Source organism: Saccopteryx bilineata, chromosome 6 (assembly GCF_036850765.1).
Source record: "Saccopteryx bilineata isolate mSacBil1 chromosome 6, mSacBil1_pri_phased_curated, whole genome shotgun sequence".
NCBI lineage: Eukaryota > Metazoa > Chordata > Mammalia > Chiroptera > Emballonuridae > Saccopteryx > Saccopteryx bilineata.
In genome coordinates, this window is record NC_089495.1 from 81,658,840 (window position 1) to 81,683,378 (window position 24,539).

At 34.5% G+C, this 24,539-nt stretch overlaps 1 protein-coding gene across 1 annotated transcript in view; it reads left to right on the plus strand.

Moving 5' to 3' along the window:
* KLHL1 (kelch like family member 1) overlaps window positions 1-24,539 on the plus strand; it is a 446,827-nt gene that overhangs the window by 281,690 nt on the left and 140,598 nt on the right. Inside the window, exon 5 of the mRNA XM_066235267.1 lies at window positions 4,474-4,686. Coding sequence (XP_066091364.1) covers window positions 4,474-4,686 — 213 coding nt within the window. The remainder of the gene's footprint in view (window positions 1-4,473; window positions 4,687-24,539) is intronic.

Consider the following 24,539-nt stretch of genomic DNA (forward strand, 5'->3'; position numbering starts at 1 on the left):
ACAAAAGATTAGCCTTACCACAATATTGCTACAGCAGTGATTGGAGAGGTTCCTCTAACTGACCACTGATCACAATATGCAAGGTGGTGAGCCAATAGTTTTATTTTATTTTTTTTTGTTTGTTTGTTTTTTGTATTTTTCTGAAGCTGGAAACCGGGAGAGACAGACAGACTCCCGCATGCACCCGACCCGGGATCCACCCGGCACGCCCACCAGGGGCGAAGCTCTGCCCACCAGGGGGCGATGCTCTGCTCCTCTGGGGCGTCGCTCTACCGCAACCAGAGCCACTCCAGTGCCTGGGGCAGAGGCCAAAGAGCCATCCCCAGCGTCCGGGCCATCTTTGCTCCAATGGAGCCCTGGCTGCGGGAGGGGAAGAGAGAGACAGAGAGGAAGGAGGGGGTGGGGGTGGAGAAGCAAACGGGCTCTTCTCCTATTTGCCTTGGCCAGAATCGAACCCAGGTCCCCTGCACGCCAGGCTGACGCTTTACCGCTGAGCCAACCGGCCAGGGCCGAGCCAATAGTTTTAAATCAGTAGACTTTCATAGCAGAGAGGTTGCTTTGAGTTATTCATCATAACATATAATGTGTTGCTTTGGTGTTAGTTGTTAATGAAGCAAACAACATTAAAGTTTATGTTAGTTATTTGTACATTAATAAAATATTTTACTAAAGTTTAATATCCATATTTTAAACTTAATAACTAAAACATGAGAATTGAAGGGATTTACTTCTACTGACCTGATGTTACTAATGATTGTTAAAGTACTTTTAAAATGATGTAGAAAATGAAATTTTAATCAAATGTCATATGAATTGCTATGTATTGATATATTGCCAACAAGAGTAGGGATGACAATAATAGAATTAAAGGACAGAGTAAATGAATATTAGAAAACATGTTTATGTCAAATTCAGAAGATAAGTAACAAGAAAATTTTGTCTATTTAAAATAAAACAAAGCTATAAGGTTTTTTAGTTAGACAAATTATTTTAAAATATAAAATGGCAAAAATAGATAATAGAATTTAGTGTTTATGTTATGAATAAAAATCACTGTTCCTTATGTGGTGGCAAATTAAATTTGGTACCAAAACCTTTCTTTATAATAAATATTTTAATCTGTATGTAAAAGATGTATTTGCACTATTTTACCATTTAAGTGAGAGACTGTGAAAGATTGAGAATAGATTTATTCCATTACATGGTCTAAAATTCCCTTTAAGTGTTATTTCCCACAATATTGGTTTGCTCATTCTCAGTAAAGTAGACATATCAAATATAGCACTTTATACTAAATTATCCATTCTTTTTTTATTTATTTAAATGGTTTCCCCTGGTCAGATTACATATCCTTCTACTTTCTATGTTCTAATTTACACACCTAACTAAAATTCTAGATCCAGTAGAAAAACTTGCTTTTACAGAATTGATGACAGTCATGTTCTTGACACTGCACATTTTATAGGTGTTTCATATTTGGTAAAATTATAAATCCATTTTTTCCTCCTCACTATAATTATGTGGGACCATATATTGGAGTTCAATAAATCTATGTAGAATTAATAATTGAATAAACTTAAAATTAAAAAAAAATTGTACAACAGGTAAACAGACCAGAGAATCTCAATGCCTCAATGCCTCACTAGTTGTTCTCAGTAAACATGGAGGTAGCAATGGTGCTCCAGACATGGAAAGTAGTGTGTGTTGATATTTTTCTTCCTTAGTGAATTAAACATGAAACTAAAACAATTTTCAGAAGCTAGGTTGCATATATATATATATATATATATATATATATATATATTCAGCATGTTATCATTAAAATGAGACTTGATGGAAAAAAATAAAAAGACCTAAGAGAACTCCAGAACCTCAAAAAATAAAAAAATGATAAAAGGGATGAACAACATAATATATGGATAAGCATGAGATCCAGTAATATATACTAGCTCCTAATGTCCAGTTTATTATAGCAGTTTTTACAAACAACATTTTTATAAACAACATTACTTCTTTTTCCCCCCAAATTTGATACGACTCACAGAGATACAAAATTATAAAAATATACTCTAAATTAGATATAAGAATTACAAAAAATAAAAATCTGCTATAGTGCTATTATAAAAATTATTATGGGAGCTCTCTGTAAAAGAAATCAAACAATATAGGGCTATATAGCCTTTCCCATCAGATATATTTCAGTTGGACTCTTAAGTTTTCTAGAGGCCCAATAAAAGAAGAAATCTGATCAATTTCATAATTTACAATTCCCATGATAAAAGCAAACCAATTTACTCAGGAGAAGCGCAATTATCCCTGCTACTAAAACCTGAAAGAAATCTCTCTCAAGGGTAATAATAAAAAACGATGCTGTAAAGTATAATGAAATATGCCTTGAACAGTATCTTTATGACAGACATCTCTAAGAGTGTCACAGAGCTACGTTTTTATAGTACCCTTCGCTATGTATTGATGGCCCTAGTCATACAACTCTGTGTGTAATTTATTGGAAGCATAGATTTTTATATAACTGAAGAAACAGATGGACAAAAATTATTTCAAAGACTCTTCAAAAACATCTTTACCTTACTTTAGCTCTTTAGAAAAAAAATATGGTAGCACTAAATTTCAGAACACTTACTTGGTTTATTTAGTAAGAGATATGAGGCATCTATAATTTACACAGCAGTCTATTAGTCACAGAGGAAACACAGGAGACAAAACAATACCCAGGAAATCAACTATTCTCTGATGTCAATAAAATATAAATAAATATGACATATGACCTGAAAGAAATGAGAAGTTGACATCCTTTTTTGAAAGCTGAAGGCACGTCAAGCCTGAGATTCAATTCCAGGGATACACTCATGACATGGGTCAAATCTCTCTTCAGAAAGGCTTGAATCTGCTCTAACCTATATGTTAATGAGCTCCATCTGAACCTTTCATTAGCATATTCACAATGACTGTTTTGGAAGAGATCTAGTCTGATTTTATTTCACATTTTATTTCAAAGTAGCACCCTATTAAAATTTCTACCACGAATGTGGCTTTAAAACTAAAAATCCTTCGTTATACCTACCTTAGAGATGTCTCAGGAGACATGAGGGCGTGGGGTGGGGGAAAGGGAGCCAGAGGAGCCGGTCAGATCTCTGTTTTCTCTAACCGTATCTCAGTCTCAAAGCCCTGCCTGCTAAAATGTAAGATAGCTTTTCTGGCAAGTAGTTTTTAAAATGTATTTGAAAAACCTTGCACTGTTCTGAACTATTTCCAAAATTTTATTTTTCTCTACAAAAATCATAAATACACCTATTCAAGAAATAGGTAGTGTTCAACCTGTTATGTTGCAAGGTTTTTGTCTCAAGGAGCTTAAAGTCTCTGATAAGTCCCTAAGTACACCAAAGATGAAGCTGCAGTTGAGTAACTGCTGTCTCGGGGATGTAACTACCATACATTGTGCCCACGTGTAGTAGATGAGGCAGCCAGATCCACTCGAGATGTCCATAGATAACAGGTAGCTTTCTAATTGAGTCTTAAAAAATGACTGGAACTAAGGAAACAAGGTGGATAAGATAATTTTAAGCAACAGACTGAGTGAAGAAGGACATGTCAAACAGCATAGCTAAGGGAAAGAAGAGTAATTTTAGTGACTGGGATGCAAATAAGGATGGAAATGAAGTCATAGAATTAGAAAGAGGTGAGATCATAAAGAACCTGTGTGCTTAACTAAGAGATGTGAGCCAAGCACAAGGGGCGACCAAATTAATCCAAACCACACCACATTTTTAGAGGAATGTCATGAGATAATTTACGTGTTAGAAATACTATTTTAGCATTATTATGGAAGATACCATTGAGAAGCTAAGAATAGAGTCAAGCACAGTAATTGGAAGGTTATGGTAGCAATATGGAAGAAAATTAATGGGTATCTGAAATAAGCCAGACAAACTATAAAGAGAAAAGGAAAGTATAAAAGGCAAATCAGGGGTGGAACATAGGAGATTTTGTGCTTCTATGGACTATCTGTCCTGGTTTTTTCCTTCTAAATATACAGAAATGTATTTTATGTGTTAATTTTCTCTGTAGTTTTATTCCCACTTTCTGATTCCTGTATATGTAATCAAGCTTGAAAAAAATTGAAATTCTACTCTTTTTATATTCACCAAATATTACAGAGCAGTCCACTTGAAACTTAAACATTTAATCACTTAGTACATTCTGTCTGCATAACAAAGCTCAACATTATAATCCCCCAGTTATTACAAAATCTGCAGTCTTGGTTACATTTACACTTCAATTACAATTACAATGCTTTCATTTTAACAGCTTCTAGTTTCTGAAGGATTAAGCCTCAAGGATTATGTTATAATGAGAACAAAGGTTATTGACTACTTTTCTCATTTCTTTCAGAAATGCTTTACTAGCTAAATAAAAGTGAGACCAAATTTATGCCAAGATGTTTTCTTCCTGCAGGAAAACATAATGGAAGTTATAAGAAATCAAGAGTTTTTACTGCTTCCAGCAGAGGAGCTCCATAAACTCCTGGCCAGTGATGATGTAAATGTTCCTGATGAAGAAACCATCTTCCATGCATTAATGATGTGGGTCAAGTATGACACGCAGAGGAGATGCAATGACCTGAGTATGCTTCTTGCCTTTATTAGACTGCCATTGCTTCCACCACAGGTAACTGTGATGCTGTTTTAATAGCTACAATGTATAGAAAAATCTTATATTAAAAGTAACATCCAAAGATTAAAAGGTAATAAAAATAACTTTAAAAATTATAAAAATTGGCCTGACCTGTGGTGGCGCAGTGGATAAAGCGTCGACCTGGAATGCTGAGGCCGCCGGTTCGAAACCCTGGGCTTGCCTGGTCAAGGCACATATGGGAGTTGATGCTTCCAGCTCCTCCCCCCTTCTCTCTCTCTGTCTCTCTCTCCTCTCTCTCTGTCTCTCTGTCTCTCTCTCCTCTCTAAAAATGAATAAATAAAATAAAATAATTTAAAAAAAATTATAAAAATTATATCTGTAAAGCACTTGGGAAAATAGTAATGTTCAATAAATATGTATACATGGTATAGACACGCACACACACACACATACACACAAAAGTACAAGGTCCAGCCATTTCCAAACTAAGTTTTATGACTCTCCATTACCAGTTTCTTATACTTGTTCATTTATTAAAGAACATTTATTACTATATATATTCACATCTTTGTTTTTGGTTTTAATCAAATACTCTTTTAAAAGTAAATTTGATGATGGAAAATTGATGGGTGATGAGTCATGGGTCTGAATCCCATTTCTGTCACTTATTCCTTCATATTCATATGACATGAGACTATTAACTTAATTGCTCTGATATTCCATTTTTTCACTTATAAATGAAACTGGATTATCACATCAAAGTTTTGTGGGGACCAAATTACATAATGTATGTGAAGTACCTAAACTTAATACAGTATCTAGAAGGTTTTTAAAGCATTGCAGTTATTAATGTCCTGCTGCATTGTTTGACAGTTGATCTATTTCTATCTCTGTATCTATCTCTGTATCTATCTCTGTATCTATCATCTATCTATCTATCTATCATCTATCTATCTATCTATCTATCTATCTATCTATCTATCTCTGTATCTATCTATCTATTTCTCCACCTATTCATTCTAAGATACAATGCTATAATTGATCTCTGATGGGAATATATTGTTATTGCATTTTTTTTTTTTTGTATTTTTCTGAAGCTGGAAACAGGGATAGACAGTCAGACAGACTCCCGCATGTGCCCGACCGGGATCCACCTGGCACGCCCACCAGGGGGCGATGCTCTGCCCCTCCGGGGCGTCGCTCTGTCGTGACCAGAGCCACTCTAGCTCCTGGGGCAGAGGCCAAGGAGCCATCCCCAGCGCCCGGGCCATCTTTGCTCCAATGGAGCCTTGGCTGCGAGAGGGGAAGAGAGAGACAGAGAGGAAGGAAAGGGGGAGGGGTGGAGAAGCAGATGGGCGCTTCTCCTGTGTGCCCTGGCCGGGAATCGAACCCGGGACTTCTGCATGCCAGGCCGACGCTCTACCACTGAGCCAACTGGCCAGGGCCTGTTATTGCATTTTTAATAGATATATAGATAAGATATTTAGACAAGACATATTACTGAATGGTACAGAGTTATGAAGTGACAACATTTAAGCAACTGTAATTATGTAATCTTAAAATTGGGACTGAGTTTAATTTGGACACCAAGGGAAACAACCACTTTATTACATTGATACAGGTCACAGATGAATTAATAAGAACACCAAGTTCACTTTGTTTATAAGAAGAGTAACTATTTTTCCCTGATTCCAAGTCTCATGCCTTTAAAATAACTTTTAATGTTACTAAATTGTCTATGTACAGCACTGTTAACCTAAGAGCTTTGGCTTTTCAGGCTAGCCAAAAACTAAGGTTGAAGGTGGCTCTTACCTCCGAAATGATATATATCAATAAAATTGTGTGCATACATGACATATGGAGGGTTTGGAGGGTTTGTAACATTCATCTGATCCTTGATTTGGGTCCAAACTACCATCAACACTTTTACTAATTCTTATATTACTAAGAAAAAAGACAGGGAAATAAAACATTAGGAAAACATGACAGGAAAGTATGACATATTAATAACAATTGAAGAAGTGAGAGATATACTCATATTTTTGGAACTATGAAAATTAAATAAAGCACCACTGTACAATTATTAGGAAAACAAAGGAAGCTTATAATGAAAGTAATAATTGTGTTTCATTTGGCTCCTGACATGAACAAAGGAAAGAAGAAAAAGAGAGAAAGAACTTCTGAGAGGCCGGACTAAACAAAATATATGAGCTTATTTTACAAAAGGAAAGGAAACATGTATTTAAGTAACTAAACGAGGAACAAATTTTTAAGCCAAGCACTGGATTTTTCAGTATCTTCCACTCTAGGTTCCGGTACCAGATATACTCAGAACTTGGGGAATCTCTCTCTCTCTCTCAAGATAGAAATGGCCAATGTTAACTAGTAGCCAAAATAGGTAGACAGCCATTATCTGAAAATAGGTTGCTGTGAAAATTGGTCTCTGTTGAAATGTGCAGAGATAGGAGTTAAACCAGTGCTCAAATATCCTCATAAATAATTTACACACTAGAGGAAGCTGAGAATGTAACAAGGGCTTCATGTTTTCATACGGCTTTCCTTCGAACACTCTTCCCCACTCTTCTGTCATCAAAATCGGGAGAATATCTCACCTGTCCATCTCATCTAAACTATTACATCAGAACAACATAAACAGTTTTCTGGCTTATTTTTCCCAAAGGCTACAGATTACACATGAAGGTTTTGTTCTTTTTTGTTCAGCTGATTTATCTTGCTAAGTGAAATATATCTACTAACATTAGAAAATAAAATATTACTTTGTTTCAATGTAACTAAAAAGGCTTTTAAGTTAACTGTTATACTACTTCCAATAAGCACAAACATAGCATTATATCTATTCTTCATTCCTAATCTCTCAAGTTGGGTTTATTACATATATAACTTTATATATATTTTCAAGCAACAAATGTGCAGAAGGAAAAAGTAAAATACATATTTTTTCCATAAAATGTCTTCAGTTATAAGTGGAGCTATTATTTCTATAACTGATATTATTGGATTGAATATTATAAGTATTTTCCATAAAATATTTCTAATTTTAAGAATATAGCTGCAAGGTAAGTATTATTAATTATGTTTTACAGATAGAAAAACAGATTCAAAGAGGTCTTGAAAAAGCCATAGAACTAGTGGAAAATGCAGGTTTTCTGCAAATCTGGGTTAGCCAGATATGAACGTACACAGAGATATTTCTTCTGTGAGTTTATGTTGCTTATCTGTTTGCTGTCTAAAGTGAATGATCATAAAAATGTCTTGAAAACAGCATTTTTAAGGAAAACAGTTTCCTTAAAAAGCTGAAAAAGGAAAAACAGGAGAATAGAAACTAACATACACTCATTTATTTTATTAGTTACAAAACATATGCAATGTATTTTTAATCTCATTTAATTTCTATAATATCCCTCTGTATTAAATATTATTATTACTATTTGACAAATTAACTAATTGAAAATCAATTATGATAGCCTTCTTTTCACCAAGTTGCAGAGCTGAGATTATACTCTGTTTATACACTGTGAGACAAGAGTAGGTTTACAGTTGTAAGTACATGAAACAGAATTTATTCTTGTATTATTTATTAATTACTGTTATTTTTTCGTACAAACAATTGTAAACCTACTTTTGTTCCACACTGTACCTGATACTAACGTTGTTTGTTTGTTTTTTTACTTAGGGCAAATGAGTCCAGTATTTATTACCATGTTTGACTTCTTATTTACATCAATGTCCAACCTGAGTTAAAAAGGCTTTAGTAGAATTTAAGATTTTCATGCTTTTTACACAAACTGTCCAAGCTGCTAAACATATTAAGGTTCTTAAGAAAAGCCATTATGGTTATCAGAAAACATGTTTGCCTTGATCATGGAACCATTAAATAAAGTTTTGTCCTTAAATACAATGCTTAATATTAAGGTCTTTTACAATCTTTAAGTGATTCGTGGATATACACTGTATGAGTGTGTAATTATCTTATATATTTAATTATCCCATACATTATATAATTATATGATAGTTTATTGTTATAGCAAACTGAACATTGTATTTTAAAATACTAACTAAAGGAGTTAGAGTCTGCATTTTTCTAGTGGGTTAAGGGTTTGTTTTCAAAAGGATGTAGTAATTTTTAAAGAAGACAAGAAAAAAAATTGGCTTCTGTTTTTGTAAAATAATATCTATGGAGGTAAAGATAAGTTCTAGGTGTGTAAAAGAACAATATTTGAAAGATGAGTTGTGAATAGCTTATAATAGTGTTAAGCAAAACATAGCGAAGACCTGACCAAGGCAAGAATAAAAAAGACGAAGAAGACTCACAGATATTTAAGCTGAAAGTGAGATTGAGGGTAAGGGAATACATCTTTTCAGAATAAAATTAAACTAAATAAACTGCAAATACTTTTACAGCATTGAGTTTCTGTTTTTATTCAGCAAATGCATGGAAAAGTCTCTCCAGTTAAAAAAAAAAGTAAAAATAATGATACTTCAAAATAAAAAAAAATCTTAAAGGATTGGTTAAAAACAGAATACATTTATATTAGAGTCATAGTCTTATCTCGTAAAGCAACTGACCAACTTGACTTAGGCAGATTTCAGTCCAATTATTTCTCACAATCTGCATTTTAATGTCTATTATTATTAGGCTTATTATGTGTATCTGTGTTTAGTTATTTCTGAAGTTTACAAGAGAAAATCTCTTGTAATATTTCTTATTATTTATAAACTAAAATATCTTATTATAAAGTATAAGTTATGATAATTTGGTTTGAAAATATAAGGAAGATGTACATTTTGATACAGAAGTGGATTTTAGTTGATAGTAGAGGCAAAATGAGCTTCAGAAAATAACAAACTACAAAAAAGATTCAGAAGCAGCTATTTTATCTCTATTAAATTATTGTAACTAATACTAAAATTAATTCAATTGATTTTTCTATGGAAAGGGCCAGAGGAAAAAGTTAAATGAAATAAATAGATAATTGAAATATGATATTGAGATATGTCATCTATGAAATGGTGAATGACATCCTTTTAAATTAGTCAGGAATAGAATTTTGCATAATAATTTCTATTTTTTTTACAAATACATAGATGTTTGAAATTTTCAACTGAATTTCAAAAAAAGTGGAAACTTCATTTTAGAGAACAGGTGATTAATAATTATATACATATATATACCTATTCTTCTGAATAACTTCCTGTAGCTTCTGCATCATACTTGCGGTTTCACCTTGCACTTTTAAGTTACAGAGACTTTTTTTTATTAAACCTTATGAACCAACCTCTAGCTTCAAACTTATTTTCTGCAGCCTCCTCATTTCTCTCAGCTTTCATAGAATAAAGAAAGTTAGGGTATTGCTCTCGGTTAGGCTTTTGCTTTTGTAAGTGTTGTAGCTGGTTTGAACTTCTATCAAGATCACTAGACTTTCTTCAGATCATCAGTAAAGTTGTTTTGCTTTCTTATCATTGTATGTTCACTGGAGTAGCACTTTTTATTTCTGGGAAGAACTCTTTCTTTATATTCACAACCTGGTTGTTTGGAGAAAGAAAAAACAATATCAGCTATTAGTACGCCTTTTTCACTAAGCTTAACTACAGTGTGTCCGTAAAGTCATGGTGCACTTTTGACCAGTCACAGGAAAGCAACAAAAGACAATAGAAATGTGACATCTGCACCAAATAAAAGGAAAACTCTCCCAGTTTCATACCTATTCAGTTCAGTTTGATGTGGGCTCACGCACAGATTTTTTAGGGCTCCTTAGGTAGCTATCCTGTATAGCCTCTACAGACTTGTCACTGACTGATGGCCTACCAGAACAGGGTTTCTCTACCAAACTGCCGGTTTCCTTCAGCTGCTTATCCCATCAAGTAATGTTATTCCTATGTGGTGGCACTTCGTTATAAACCCTCTGATATTCACGTTGCACTTTGGTCACAGATTCAAATTTAGCGAGCCACCCTGAACTTTCCTCTGTACCGTCCACATCTCGACTAGCATGGCCATGGGCTGCTCCGCTGTGTACACGGTGTTACGTCATCATCTGTGCATGCGCACATGCTGCCACATCATCCTACAGAAACTGGGAGGGTTTTCCTTTTGTTTGGTGCAGATTTCACATTTCTATCATCTTTTGTTGCTTTCCTGTGACTGGTCAAAAGTGCACCATGACTGTATTTCTAGTTTTTAAATTAAAGAGACATGTGACTCTTTTTATCACTTGAACACATAGAGGCCTTTTGATGGTTATTAATTAGCCTAATCCCAGTATTATTGTTTCTCTGGGAATAAGGAGGCTTGCTGAGCACTAGAAAGATGGGGAAATGGCCAGTTAGTGGAGTAGTCAGAATATATATAATAATATTTGATTGTTTGCCATCTTATATGGGCACAGTTTTTGGTGTTCCAAATCAATTTTAGTAGTAACTAACATCAAAGATCACTGATTACAGAGCATCATAAGAAATGAAATGACATTTAGAAATACTGTGAGAATTACCAACATTTGACACAAGACATGATTTAAGTAAACTGTTATAAAATTTCATGCACTTGCTTGACACAGCGTTGCCACAAAACGTAAATTTGTAAAAAAAAAAAATTATTTATAAAAGTGGTAGAGCTTTTCACCCGGCATGTGGAAGTTCCAGGTTCGATTCCCGGCCAGGGCACACAGGAGAAGTGCCCATCTGCTTCTCCACCCTTCCTCCTCTCCTTTCTCTGTCTCTCTCTTTTCCTCCTGCAGTCAAGGCTCCATTGGAGCAAAGTTGACCCGGGTGCTGAAGTTGGCTCCATGACCTTCACTTAGAATGGCTCCAATTACAGCAGAGCAATGCCCCAGTGTGGCTAATCATCACCCCCTGGTGGGCATACTGGGTGGATCACGGTTGGGTGGAAGTGGGAGTCTGTCTGCCTCGCCCTCATTTCAGAAAAATACTATATATATATATATATATATATATATATATGTAATATATATATTACAGTAAAAAATAAGTTCAGTAAAATAAGTTATGCCTGTATATACATTACAATGAGGCTACTCAATTTGATATTCTCCTTTTTCTATATTTCTACTTTCAAAGATTTAACAAAAGAACATGCACCTTTGCACTAAACAACATTCTTTACCATTTTGTTACTACTGTTTCCCATGGTTTTATAATATAAATATGTCATAGGTATATATTTATTTATTTATTTGCTTCTTTATTATGTACTTTTTTTTTAATTTAGTGAGAGGAGTGGAGTCAGAGACAGACTCCCCCATACACTTCTACTGGTATCCACTTGGTAAGCCTACTAGGGGGGCCATGCTTTGCCCATCTGGGGCACTTGCTCTGTGTCAACCAGAGCCATTTTTTAGCAACTGAGGTGGAGGCCATAGAGCCATCCCCAGTGCCTGGGGCCAACTCGTTCTAATCAAGCCATGGCTGCAGGAGGGGAGGAGAAGAGAGAGAGAAAGTGATGTGAGAAGGGGAGAGGTGAGAAGTAGATAGCCACATTTCCTGTGTGCCCTGACCAGAAATCAAACCCAGGACATCCACACATCAGTAGACACTCTACCACTGAGCCAACCAGCCAGGGCTGTTAAGTAGTTTAAAAGTACACATAAATATAAAATATTTGGTGTGTACTTTCCTTATGATTGGTTTAGAAGTAAAAAAAAAATGCTGCTTTAAATAATCAAGGGAATACAATTTTTTTTATATAATTAAGCCAAAAGTCTTTCAAAAAATTGGTATTTATGGGACTCAGAAATTATTTAAAAGGTTGGAGATGTACAGATAAACTTTGCTATGTGTTTGGAACTAGTATTGTTTATGTTTTCTGATACAACAGAGACAAAAATTTGTAACAACTTTCCAACATGTGTACCTATTACTCTTCAGAGTATATATAATATTTATAGCTCTGTGAAAAGGTGAAGGGATTAAGGGGAATAAAACCTGGTATACACAGACAAGAGTATGATGATATTCAGCGGGAAAGGGGGATGGGGAGAGGTAGAAGATGGTTGGGGGGTAAATGGTCATGGAAGGAGACTTGACTGGTGGTGATAACCATGCAATGCAATATACAGATAATGTATTATAGAATTTTGCTCCTGAGACCTATATAATTTTATTAACCAATATCACCTTTATAAAAGCAATAAAAAATAAAGATAAATATATAGTAGTTTGTGTATAAACATTTACTTTTATTTTCTGTAGCAAAATGTGAAATAAGTTTACAGTGTATAATGAAATATTGCATAGGTTTGGAGGAATATGGTATAATCTAAATAAAAATAAAATGCATTTAATTTAGGGAAAACAATGCTACCTCCATTTACAAGGATTAATTCTTTTCACGCAAAAAATGTAATAAATTTATTCTAAAAGATTCTTTATGGTCCTAATAGCAACGTGTGAAAAGAGAGGACATCAATCTTTTACTCCACTGGAAACATAACGATTGATTACATATCAGTGATATAAAGACACTGCTGTTTATAATATTGTAGCCACAACTAAAAAACTTAACAAAAAGCAAGCAAAGTGACAAAAAAAATCAATATAAAAGAAAATTCATAAATCACAGTGCAAGGTATACAGGAAAGATTATACTCCTGAGTAATTTACATTTTGTTTGGTTTTGCCTTCGCAAAGCAAGCAAAGGTAAACTGCTTCCTGAAAAATCTAGCATTTCTCCAAGTTTGCCAACATAAACATTCACTGTATAGTACATTATGCATCTTATCCTTACAACAGGAAAAATATTAACTCTTATAAATGAATAAGGGGAAAGGAATTAATCAAACATTAACATAATCTATTACCAGTCTTTATTACTTTTTTATTTTCCTTTTTGCTCTGTCTTTTCCCCAGTTTGTTTGCTGCCTGATTAATCAATGATAATACCAGGACATCATAAAAAAGATAGTCTTCTCCACAGAACTAGACTGTAAAAATTTTTTTAAAGTTGTAGGAAAACTTTACTCTTCTCTAAAGAAACCCTTAAACACTATCTTTAAAACATAAATTTAAAGACAACATATGCTTTGAAAATCTTACAAAATTATCTGAAATATTATTTAGATGCATGATAACTTAATCCACAATAATGTTCACATGTTCACATTTTAGGTTACAACATTAAAAAACACAACTTTTTGTTTCAACGTTTTAAGTCAACAAGTCATCAATGTAAAAACAAAGATATGCACACATATAAATTCATGTATGTGTACACACATTACCCTCTGTGGTCAGTTAAAGAGAGCAGAAGATAAATTGGAACCTAATCTCAAAGTCTTTATTTTTGTTACAATATACAAGTGTCTGCTTTTATCAAAGACAGACTAATCTCACTGCTTGTGCTTTGTATCACACCTGTCTTGACAGTAAAATTTCTCTACTGAAATGATCTTTCTTGTATTTATATCATCAATTTTCTTCATATTGGATTATTCCAATAGACTTACAAAAAATGTGTTGCTTTAGGCACAGTAAGACAAAATTCATTGAATTCCTTTGTACAAACTGCACCAATCATCTGTTCTCTTTTCCAACAAAATATATAATTTTTGTTCATAGTTATTCAATATATTTACTCATCATTCTGTCTCAACCCACTAAAATTAGTCCTTTGAACTAATAAATGTCAGCCAAATCCTCCATGCTGTCATTTTTTCTCTTCTCACTTACTTTAAATCTTGCTTGGCTTCTCAGCAGAATTTGACATAATTGATCTGTCCACTCTTGCTCAACTGTCATTGATAACTATTTCTACTCTCTAATGTTGCAATGCCCAGAACACTATTTTTTTTTCTGCAGAGACCAACACTTATTTTCATGTTTTTAAATACTATATGGTAGACAATTACAAATTCTGAATTGATTCCTCTAATCTCAAACTTTTCTTGAAAGAGAGATTCCAATACTCAGCTACATGGCATCTCCAACTGGATATTCAACAGCAATTTAAAACTTCGTATATCCAAATTGAAGAATTCAAAGTCATAGACTTTGTTCCCTCATTTTAGTAAATATCATTACCAACTATCTAGTTGCTCAGGCTTAAATCATAGTATAATTTTTAATTCTCTATTTTGCATTGCTTTTAACATTCATAATTTTGGAAGTTCTTTTGACTGTACTCCAAACGATATTCCAAATCTTTTCATTAATCATCTTTACAGACACAACCTAAAATAAGCCACCACCATCTTTCTCCTGCACCTTTGAACTAGCTCTCATTCTAACATTTATGCTTAACTACTGAAATAATTTCCATTTAGCAACCGGTATGAATCAATTTATCTCAAACTTAGGATGTATATACTTAGAACAAAATCTAATATCCTTGTCCTTCAAGGTCCTACTTCAAAGTCCCATGACTACTCTGATCTCATTTTTTATCATCTCTCAGGATTCTACAGGCATACTAATTTTTTTTTTCTGTTTCTTGAGAAACTCTGTTTTGTTTCTTTAGTACATTTTTAACAGCTGATTCTGGAGACTGGAAACAGAAGCATGCCAAGTGGGAGTGGTGGAAACAATTTTCTCAGGGGCAAGCAATGAAGAAGAAGGTGTAGTAAAGACAATGAAAAAACCAACCAAAAGTCAGTCTGCTCTTATTTTTATTACACTGTTGCAATTCTAAACAATGTCGCTGATAACTTCTTCACTTCCTGGGTTGAACTGCTCCACCACTCTCCTTTTCTGGTCCTCTACTACCTAGAAGGTGTTCACCTTAATCACAACATGACCGAATATTTCTTATTAAATGTATCTCATCTTAAATGTGTCCTGTTCTTAGGCCTACCAAGGCTGTTCTTAGACTGTACTTCAGCCTACTATTGTGTGTGTATGTATATAGATGTAGTTTGTTTTTATCTGTTTCCTCATAACTATATGGTCTTTTTACAAAGTTCTTAGCAGAGTCAATATTCAATAAGTAGTTGCTGAATTAACAAATGAATAGTTTATGCTAGTTCTTAAGACTTTTAGCTTCATTTATTTTAACTATTTGTTCATATCTGATTGTCTAGAATGTGAGAGAAAGCTCTATAGTAGTGTGTTATTATAGAACTAACAGTGGATACTAGAAGCAATGTTGTTATAATGAGGAATCAGAGCATGATTGAGACCTTATTAAATATATTTTGTTGTTTTATTTAATGGATAATAGGATGCAAACTTGACTAGAATATAATTTATCATCTCTGCTCTATTAGATACATTTATAAAATACAAATTTATCAAAAGTGCTTTAACACCTGTCAATGGTGTATTTAAAAATAAGTTGGGTAGAACAAAATTGCTTCATTTACATTGTTAGGATAATAAATCAGAAAACAAATTCCATTTCATGAAGAAAAGAAAACTGAATTTAAATGTCAGAATAGTTCATAAACATTTTGTAGATATTAAATAATAAACATAGCATTTACCAAGAGGTCACACATGCAAGAAAAATAAGTCTTCTTAATTAAACAGTAAAGAGAATTTTACTTTTTATTCATACCTACTTTCCCTAAGAATGATAAAATTTAGCATAGAATAATTTGTAAGAAGACTAAGAAAACTTGTGGAATATTTATAATAAAGTACATTAAGTATGTATAAAGTATGTGTACATTATACCTTTTTCAGTGATTTAGAGTTAAGATTTAGTGAAATTTGAATTAACTCTTGAAGCCACTATTACATTTTAGTAAGTGGAATGTGCAAAGATTAAATCTGGTGCTTTATACAGGATCCTTAGATTTAAGGATACTCTTAAGCTTTAGGCAAATCTCAAAGCTAAAGACTGAGTAGAGGAAATTTTCATTGATCTAATAGATTATTCTTTTATTTTGATAAGTAATTTTGGGGGATATAGATAAAATATATATATTCCTGCATCCATTGGCCACACTGCCTTTTTTTTTTTTTTTTTTTTTTTTTTTAGTATTTTTCTGAAGTTGAAAACGGGGAGGCAGTAAGACAGACTCCCGCATGTGCCTGACCGGGATCCACCCGGCATGCCTGCCAGGGGGCGATGCTCTGCCCATCTGGGGTGTTGCTCTGTTGCAACCAGAGCCATTCTAGCGCCTGAGGCAGAGGCCATGGAGCCATCCTCAGAGCCCAGGCCAACTTTGCTCCTATGGAGCCTTGGCTGCGGGAGGGGAAGAGAGAGACAGAGAGGAAGGAGAGGGGGAAGGGTGGAGAAGCAGATGGGCACTTCTCCTGTGTGCCCTGGTCGGGAATTGAACCTGGGACTCCTGCACACCAGGCTGACGCTCCACCACTGAGCCAACCTGCCAGGGCCCACACTGCTGTCTTTATAAAGTATTTTTACTTATTCTTTTAGGATCAATAAGGTGGCCCACGGGGCTAAAGCAAGAGTGATCTAAATGGTGAGTTGTTAGAACTCGCAGTAGGTGAGGATACAAATCATTAAGTGTATAGTAAACATCTTAAACCATTGTAAGAACTTTGGCATTTTTCTTGGAGTATAATGGAAGCAATTGCAGGGTTTTAAGCTTAGGAGATTCTGACCTAATGTGTACAATTAAATGTATACCCTGGTTGCTGTGCTGGCATTATCATGGAAGGAAACAAGAGTAGAAAATGGCAACAAGTTAGCTGGTGACAAGAATAAACCCGTGAGAGATTTTTTAAGATGTCACATGAGGGTGATGTAGAATTGAAGATGGTAATAAATCTGTTCTGGGTATAATTTTAAAAAATAGCTGGCTAAATGAGGGAATGAGTGCAAGAGAAGAATCAAGGAGATTCTACATTTTTTGACTTGAGCCCCATTGACAAAATGCTGTGGAGCCCTGACTTTTCAGATTTCTCTGAGGCCTCTAAGTGGAGGTGTTGAGTAGTCATTAATTGCGTCATTCAGGAGTTGTGGAGGTATGGGTAGGAGTTTTAAATTAGAATGCTGCTAACATTAAATATGTATATTTTAACCAGAGAGAAAGAGAGAGAGAGAGGAAGAGAGATGAGAAGCAACAACTTGTATTTGTGTCACTTTAGTTGTTCATTGATTGCTTCTCATATATGTCTTGACCAGGGGGCTCAAACCAAGCCAGTGATCCCTTGCTCCAGCCAGCAACCTTGGCTTCAAACCTTTGGGCTCAAGCCAGTAACCTCTGGGCTCAATCCAGCAAACACAAGATAATGTCGATGATTTCATAATCAAACTGGTGCCAGTGCTCTAGTAGGCAACCTTGGCATTTTGAACCTGGGACCCCAGCATCCAAGGTAAATATTTTTCCCACTGAGCCACCACTGATTGGGCAGATTTACATATAATTTAAAGATACGAGATGAGATCATATCACCAAAGAAGTGAATATAGATAAGTAGAAGAAGAAAATTAAGAATGATGTTCTGAGCATTCAAACACTACAAGGCTAGAAATAAAAAGAAGAAACCTGACCAGGTGGTAATGCAGTGGATAGAGCATTGGCCTGGGATGCTGAGGACCCAGGTTCAAAACCCTGAGGTTGCTGGCTTGAATGCGAGCTCACCAGCTTGAGTGCAGGGACGCTGGCTTGAATTTTGGATCAGAAACATGACCCCGTGGTCCCTGGTTTGAACCCAAGGTCCCTCACTTGAGCAAAAAGGGTCACTGGCTCAGCTGGAGCCCCCCAGTCAAGGCACCTATAAGAAAGCAATCAGCAAACAACTTAAGTGCTGCAACTATGAGTTGATGCTTCTCATTTCTTTCCCTTCCTATATGTCTGTCCCTGTCTGTTCCTTCCTCTCTCTCTCACTAAAAATATATAAAAATAAAATAAATAAAAATAAGAAAAAGGCCTGAGACTGAAATAAAGAAACTATTTAAACATACTAAAAAACCTAGGGAGCTTGATGCCCTGTTATTTCAAGGAATAAACTATGACAGAAGAATGAGTGATCAGCTGTACCAAATAGAACGATGCACAATAATTGAATTGTGAATTTAACAACATGAAGGTCAGAGGTGACTTTGCCAAGATTATTTTCTATGGAATAGAGATAAGCAAAAAAAAAAAAAAAAAATTGAAAATTAAAAATAAATATAGAGAATCTTTAAAACAGCAAAACTGAACAGAAAAATTAGTCTGTAGGTAGCTGGATCTATCAGCATGGGTCCAATGAGGAGAAATTTAAGCACACTGAAATTTGAACTTGGAACATTTAGATAAAGAATCATTAATTCTTTTTTTTTATAGATAAATTTTTAGTAATGTTAATGTGGTGACATCAATAAATCAGGGTACATATATTCAAAAAAAACATGTCCAAGTTATCTTGTCATTCGATTTTGTTGCATACCCATCACTCAAAGTCACATTGTCCTCCGTCACCCTCTATCTAGTTCTCTTTGTGCCCCTCTCCCTCCCTCCCCCCTCTCCTTCCTTCCCTCCCATGCCCCCCCAACCCCCCAACCCCCGGTAACCATCACACTCTTGTCCATGTCTCTTAGTCTCGTTTTTATGTCCCACCAATGTATGGAATCATGTAGTTCTTGGTTTTTTCTGATTTACTTATTTCACTCCATATAATGTTATCAAGATCCACCCTTTTGTTGTAAATGATCCGATGTCATCATTTCTTATGGCTGAGCAGTATTCCATAGAGTATATGTGCCACATCTTCTTTATCCTGTCTTCTATTGAAGGGCTTTTTGGTTGTTTCCATGTCTTGGACCCTGTGAACAGTGCTGCAATGATCATGGGGCTACATGTGCCTTTACGTATCAATGTTTCTGAGTTTTGGGGGTATATACCCAGTAGAGGGATTACTGGGTCATAAGGTAGTTCTATTTTCAGTTTTTTGAGGAACCACCATACTTTCTTCCATAATGGTTGTACTACTTTACAGTCCCACCAACAGTGAATGAGGGTTCCTTTTTCTCCACAGCCTCTCCAACATTTGCTATTATCTGTCTTGTTGATAATAGCTAATCTAATAGGTGTGAGGTGGTATCTCATTGCAGTTTTGATTTGCATTTCTCTAATAACTAATGAAGATGAGCATCTTTTCATATATCTGTTGGCCATTTGTATTTCTTCCTGAGAGAAGTGTCTGTTCATGTCCTCTTCCCATTTTTTTATTGGATTATTTGTTTGTTTGTTATTGAGTTTTATGAATTCTTTGTAAATTTTGTATATTAGGCCCTTATCTGAGCTGTTGTTTGAAAATATCATTTTCCATTTACTTGGCTGTCTGTTTATTTTGTGGTCAGTTTCTCTTGCTGAGCAAAAACTTCTTAGTCTGATGTAGTCCCATTCATTTATCTCTGCCTTCACTTCTCTTGCCTTTGGAGTCAAATTCATAAAATGCTCTTTAAAACCCGGGTCCATGAGTTTAGTACCTATGTCTTCTTCTATATACTCTATTGTTTCAGGTCTTATATTTAGGTCTTTGATGCATTTTGAATTAATTTTAGTACAAGGGGACAAGCTCTAGTCGAGTTTCATTCCTTTGCATGTGGCTTTCCAGTTTTCCCAGCACCATTTGTTGAGGAGGCTTTCTTTTCTCCATTGTGTGTTGTTGGCCCTTTTATCGAAAATTATTTGACCATATATATGTGGTTTTATTTCTGGACTTTATATTCTGTTCTATTCGTCTGAGTGTCTATTTTTCTGCCAATACCATGCTATTTTGATTGTCGTGGCCCTATAATATAGTTTGAAGTCAGGTATTATAATGCCCTAGCTTCATTCTTTTTCCTTAGGATTGCTTTGGCTATTCAGAGTTTTTTAGAGTTCCATGTAAATCTGATGATTTTTCGTTCCACTTCTTTAAAAAATGTCATAGGAATTTTGATGGGAATTGCATTAAATTGCTTTGGGTAATATGGCCATATTGATTATATTTATTCTTCCTATCCAAGAACAAGAAATATTTTTCAATCTCATTGTATCTTTTTTGATTTCCTTTAACAATACTTTGTAGTTTTCATTATATAGGTCCTTTACATTCTTTGTTACGTTTATTCCTAGGTATTTTATTTTTTGTTGTTGCAATTGTGAAGGGGATTATTTTTTTGAGTTTGTTTTCTAATATTTCATTGTTGGCATAGAGAAAGGCTATGGACTTCTGTATGTTAATTTTGTATCCTTCGACCTTACTGCACTGATTTATTGTTTCTAGTAGTCTTTTTGTGGAGTCTTTGGGGTTTTCGATGTATAGGATCATATCATCAGCAAAAAGTGATACCTTTACTTCTTTTCCGATATGGATGCCTTTTATTTCTTTCTCTTGTCTAATTGCTCTGGCCAGAACTTCTAGCACCACGTTAAATAAGAGTGGAGAGAGTGGACAACCCTGTCTTGTTCCTGATTTAAGAGGGAAAGTCCTCAGTTTTATGCCATTTAATATGATGTTGGCTGATGGTTTATCATATATGGCCTTTATCATGTTGAGATATTTTCCTTCTATACCCATGTTGTTGAGAGTCTTAAACATAAAGTTGTGTTGTATTTTATCGAATGCCTTTTCTGCATCTATTGATAAGATCATGTGGTGTTTGTTCTTTGTTTTGTTGATATGTGTATTACATTAACCGTTTTACATATGTTGACCCATCCTTGAGATTCTGGGATGAATCCCACTAGATCATGATGTATTATTTTCTTAATATGTTGTTGTATTCGATTTGCCAGTATTTTGTTTAGTATTTTAGCATCTGTATTCATTAGAGATATTGGTCTATAGTTTTCTTTTTTTGTGCCATCCTTGCCAGGTTTCGGTATGAGGGATCATATTGGCCTCATAAAATGTGTTTGGAAGTATTGCTTCTTCTTCAATTTTTTGGAAGACTTTGAGTAGAATGGGAACCAAGTCTTCTTTGAATGTTTGATAGAATTCACTAGTATAACCGTCTGGGCCTGAACTTTTATTTTTGGGGAGGTTTTTAATAGTTTTTTCTATTTCCTCTCTGCTAATTGGTCTGTTTAGGCTTTCTGCTTCTTCATGACTCAGTCTAGGAAGGTTGTATTGTTCTAGGAATTTATCCATTTCTTCTAGATTGTTGAATTTGTTGGCATATAGTTTATCGTAGTATTCTACAATAATTCTTTGTATATGTTTGAGGTCTGTGTTGATTTCTCCTCTTTCATTTTGGATTTTGTTTATGTGAGTCCTTTCTCTTTTTTCCTTGGTGAGTCTTGCCAAGGGTTTGTCAATTTTGTTGATCTTTTCAAAGAACCAGGTCCTTGTCTTATTAATTTTTTCTATAGTTTTCTGTTCTCTATTTCTGCTCTGATTTTTATTATTTCCTTTCTTCGGCTGGTTTTGGGTTGTCTTCATTCTTCTTTTTCTAGTTCTTTAAGGTGTGAAGTTAAGTGGTTCACTTGGGTTCTCTCTTGTTTGTTCATATAGGACTGAAGTGATATGAACTTCCTTTTTATTACTGCTCTTGCTGCATCCCAGAGATTCTGATATGTCGTATTGTCATTTTCATTTGTCTGTATATATCTTTTGATCTCTGCATTTATTTCTTCTTTGACCCATTCATTTTTTAAAAGTATGTTGTTTAGTTTCCACATTTTTGTGGGGTTTTTTCCCTCTTTTTTGCAGTTGAATTCTAGTTTCAAGGCTCTATGATCAGAAAATATGCTTGGTACAATTTCAATTTTTCTGACTTTGCTGATGTTAGTATTGTGGCCCAACATATGATCAATTCTTGAGACTGTTCCATGTACACTAGAGAAAAATGTATACTCTGTCACTTTGGGATGAAAGTGCCCTGTAGATGTCTATCATATCCAGGTGCTCTAGTGTTTCGTGTAAGGCCAATATATCTTTATTGATTCTCTGTTTGGATGACCGATCTAGAGCTGTCAGCGGTGTATTGAAGTCTCCAAGTATGATTGTATTTTTGACATTTTTTGTTTTTAGGTCAATAAGTAGCTGTCTTATATATTTTGGTGCTCCTTGGTTTGCTGCCTATATATTAAGGATTGTTATGTCTTCTTAATTCAGTGTCCCCTTAATCATTATGAAATGACCATTTTTGTCTCTAAGTACTTTTACTGTCTTGTAGTCAGCATTATTAGATATGAGTATTGCTACAGCTGCTTTTTTTGGATGTTATTTGCTTGGAGTATTGTTTTCCAGCCTTTCACTTTGAATTTGTTTTTATCCTTGTTGCTTAGATGAGTTTCTTGTAGGCAGCATACAGTTGGATTTTCTTTTTTAATCCATTCTGCTACTCTGTGTCTTTTTATTGATGAGTTCAATCCATTTACATTTAGTGTAATGATTGACACTTGTGGGTTTCCCTATTGCCATTTTATAAATTGGTTTCTGTTAGTTTGTATCTTGTTTAATTCTTCTCTTTTGTTTTTCTATCATTTGTTTTTGTTTGTTTGTATTCCATACTTCTTTCCTCTGTTGCTACCTTTTTTAAGTCATGTGCTTCTGTGGTGGTTTTTTCAAGGGTGGTTACCATTAAGTAATGAAAAGGGTACCTGCCATATTCATTGTAGTACCCTATCTCATGAGTGTTTCTGCACTTCATCATCCTTTGCTACTGTTAATCTCCGTCCTCTCCCCTTTTTTTTGCTTTGTTGTCACATTTTAAATTTGGTTTTATTGTGTTCTTGGTGGAGCTTTTACTTGTGGTTTTGTTTTGTTTTATTCTTTGAATCTGGTTGGAAAACCCCCTTTAGTATTTCCTGGAGTGGGGGTTTTCTGATGATAAATTCCCTCATCTTTTCTGTATTTGTGAATGTTTTTATTTCTCCTTTGTATTTGAAGGATAGCTTTGATGGGTATAAATTCTTGGCTGAAAGTTACTCTCTTTCAGGGCTTTAAATATTGGGGTCCACTCTCTTCTAGCTTGTAGAGTTTCTGCTGAGAAATCTGATGATAATGTAATAGGTCTTCCTTTATATGTTGTATTCTTTTTTTCCCTGGCTGCCTTGAGAATTTTTTCTTTGTCATTGGTTTGTGCCATTTTCATTATGATGTGCCTTGGAGTAGGTTTGTTGTGGTTAAGAAAACTCGGTATTCTGTTTGCTTCTTGAATTTGAGGCTTTAGTTCTTTCCACAGGTTTGGGAAGTTCTCGTCTATTATTTGTTTGAATATATTCTCCATTTCATTTTCTCTCTCTTCTCCCTCTGATATAGTTATTATTCTTATGTTATCCTTTTTGATGGAGTCAGACAATTCCTGTAGGGCTTTCTCATTTTTTTAAATTTTGAGTCTCTCTCTTCTTCTCTCTGTTGTGCCTAAAGTTGCTTGTCTTCTATGTCACTGATCCTACTTTCTATCTGGCCTATTTTATTAGCTAAGCTTGCTACCTCGCTTTTCAGTTCATGAATTGAGTTTTTCTTCTCTGTTTGATTTGTTTTTAAAGTTTCAATTTCCTTGCTAATATATTCTTTGTGTTTGTTGAGTTGTTTTCTGAGCTCTCTAAATTGCCTTTCTGTGTTTTCTTGTATATCTCTGAGTATTTTTAGGATTTCTATTTTAAATTCTCTGTCATTTAGCTCCAAGTTTTCCAATATATTAAATTTTTTCTCCATAGAGTTTTGTACATTTATCTATGTTACTTCTCTATTTTTTGTATCCATGATATTTGATTTTCTCTTTCATAATGGCATCTGAGAGTGGTCTTGTTAATAGCACTAATGAGAATTAATAAAGAATAAAAAGTAAAAAAAGTAAAAAAAAGAAAGAAAATTAATTTGAAAAAAATACAAAAAAACCAATAATAATTTATTATTTCCCTCCCCTTTTCTTTCTTCTCTTCCCCTCCTCTTTCCTCCTCCTTAGGAAAATATCATGATAAACTGTGAATTATATTATGCTAAATGGAACAAAAACTGCCTATAATGGAGGGCCTGAGTTGGGGGGAACTCTTCAAGGGGCAAAAAAGGAAGTAGGGACC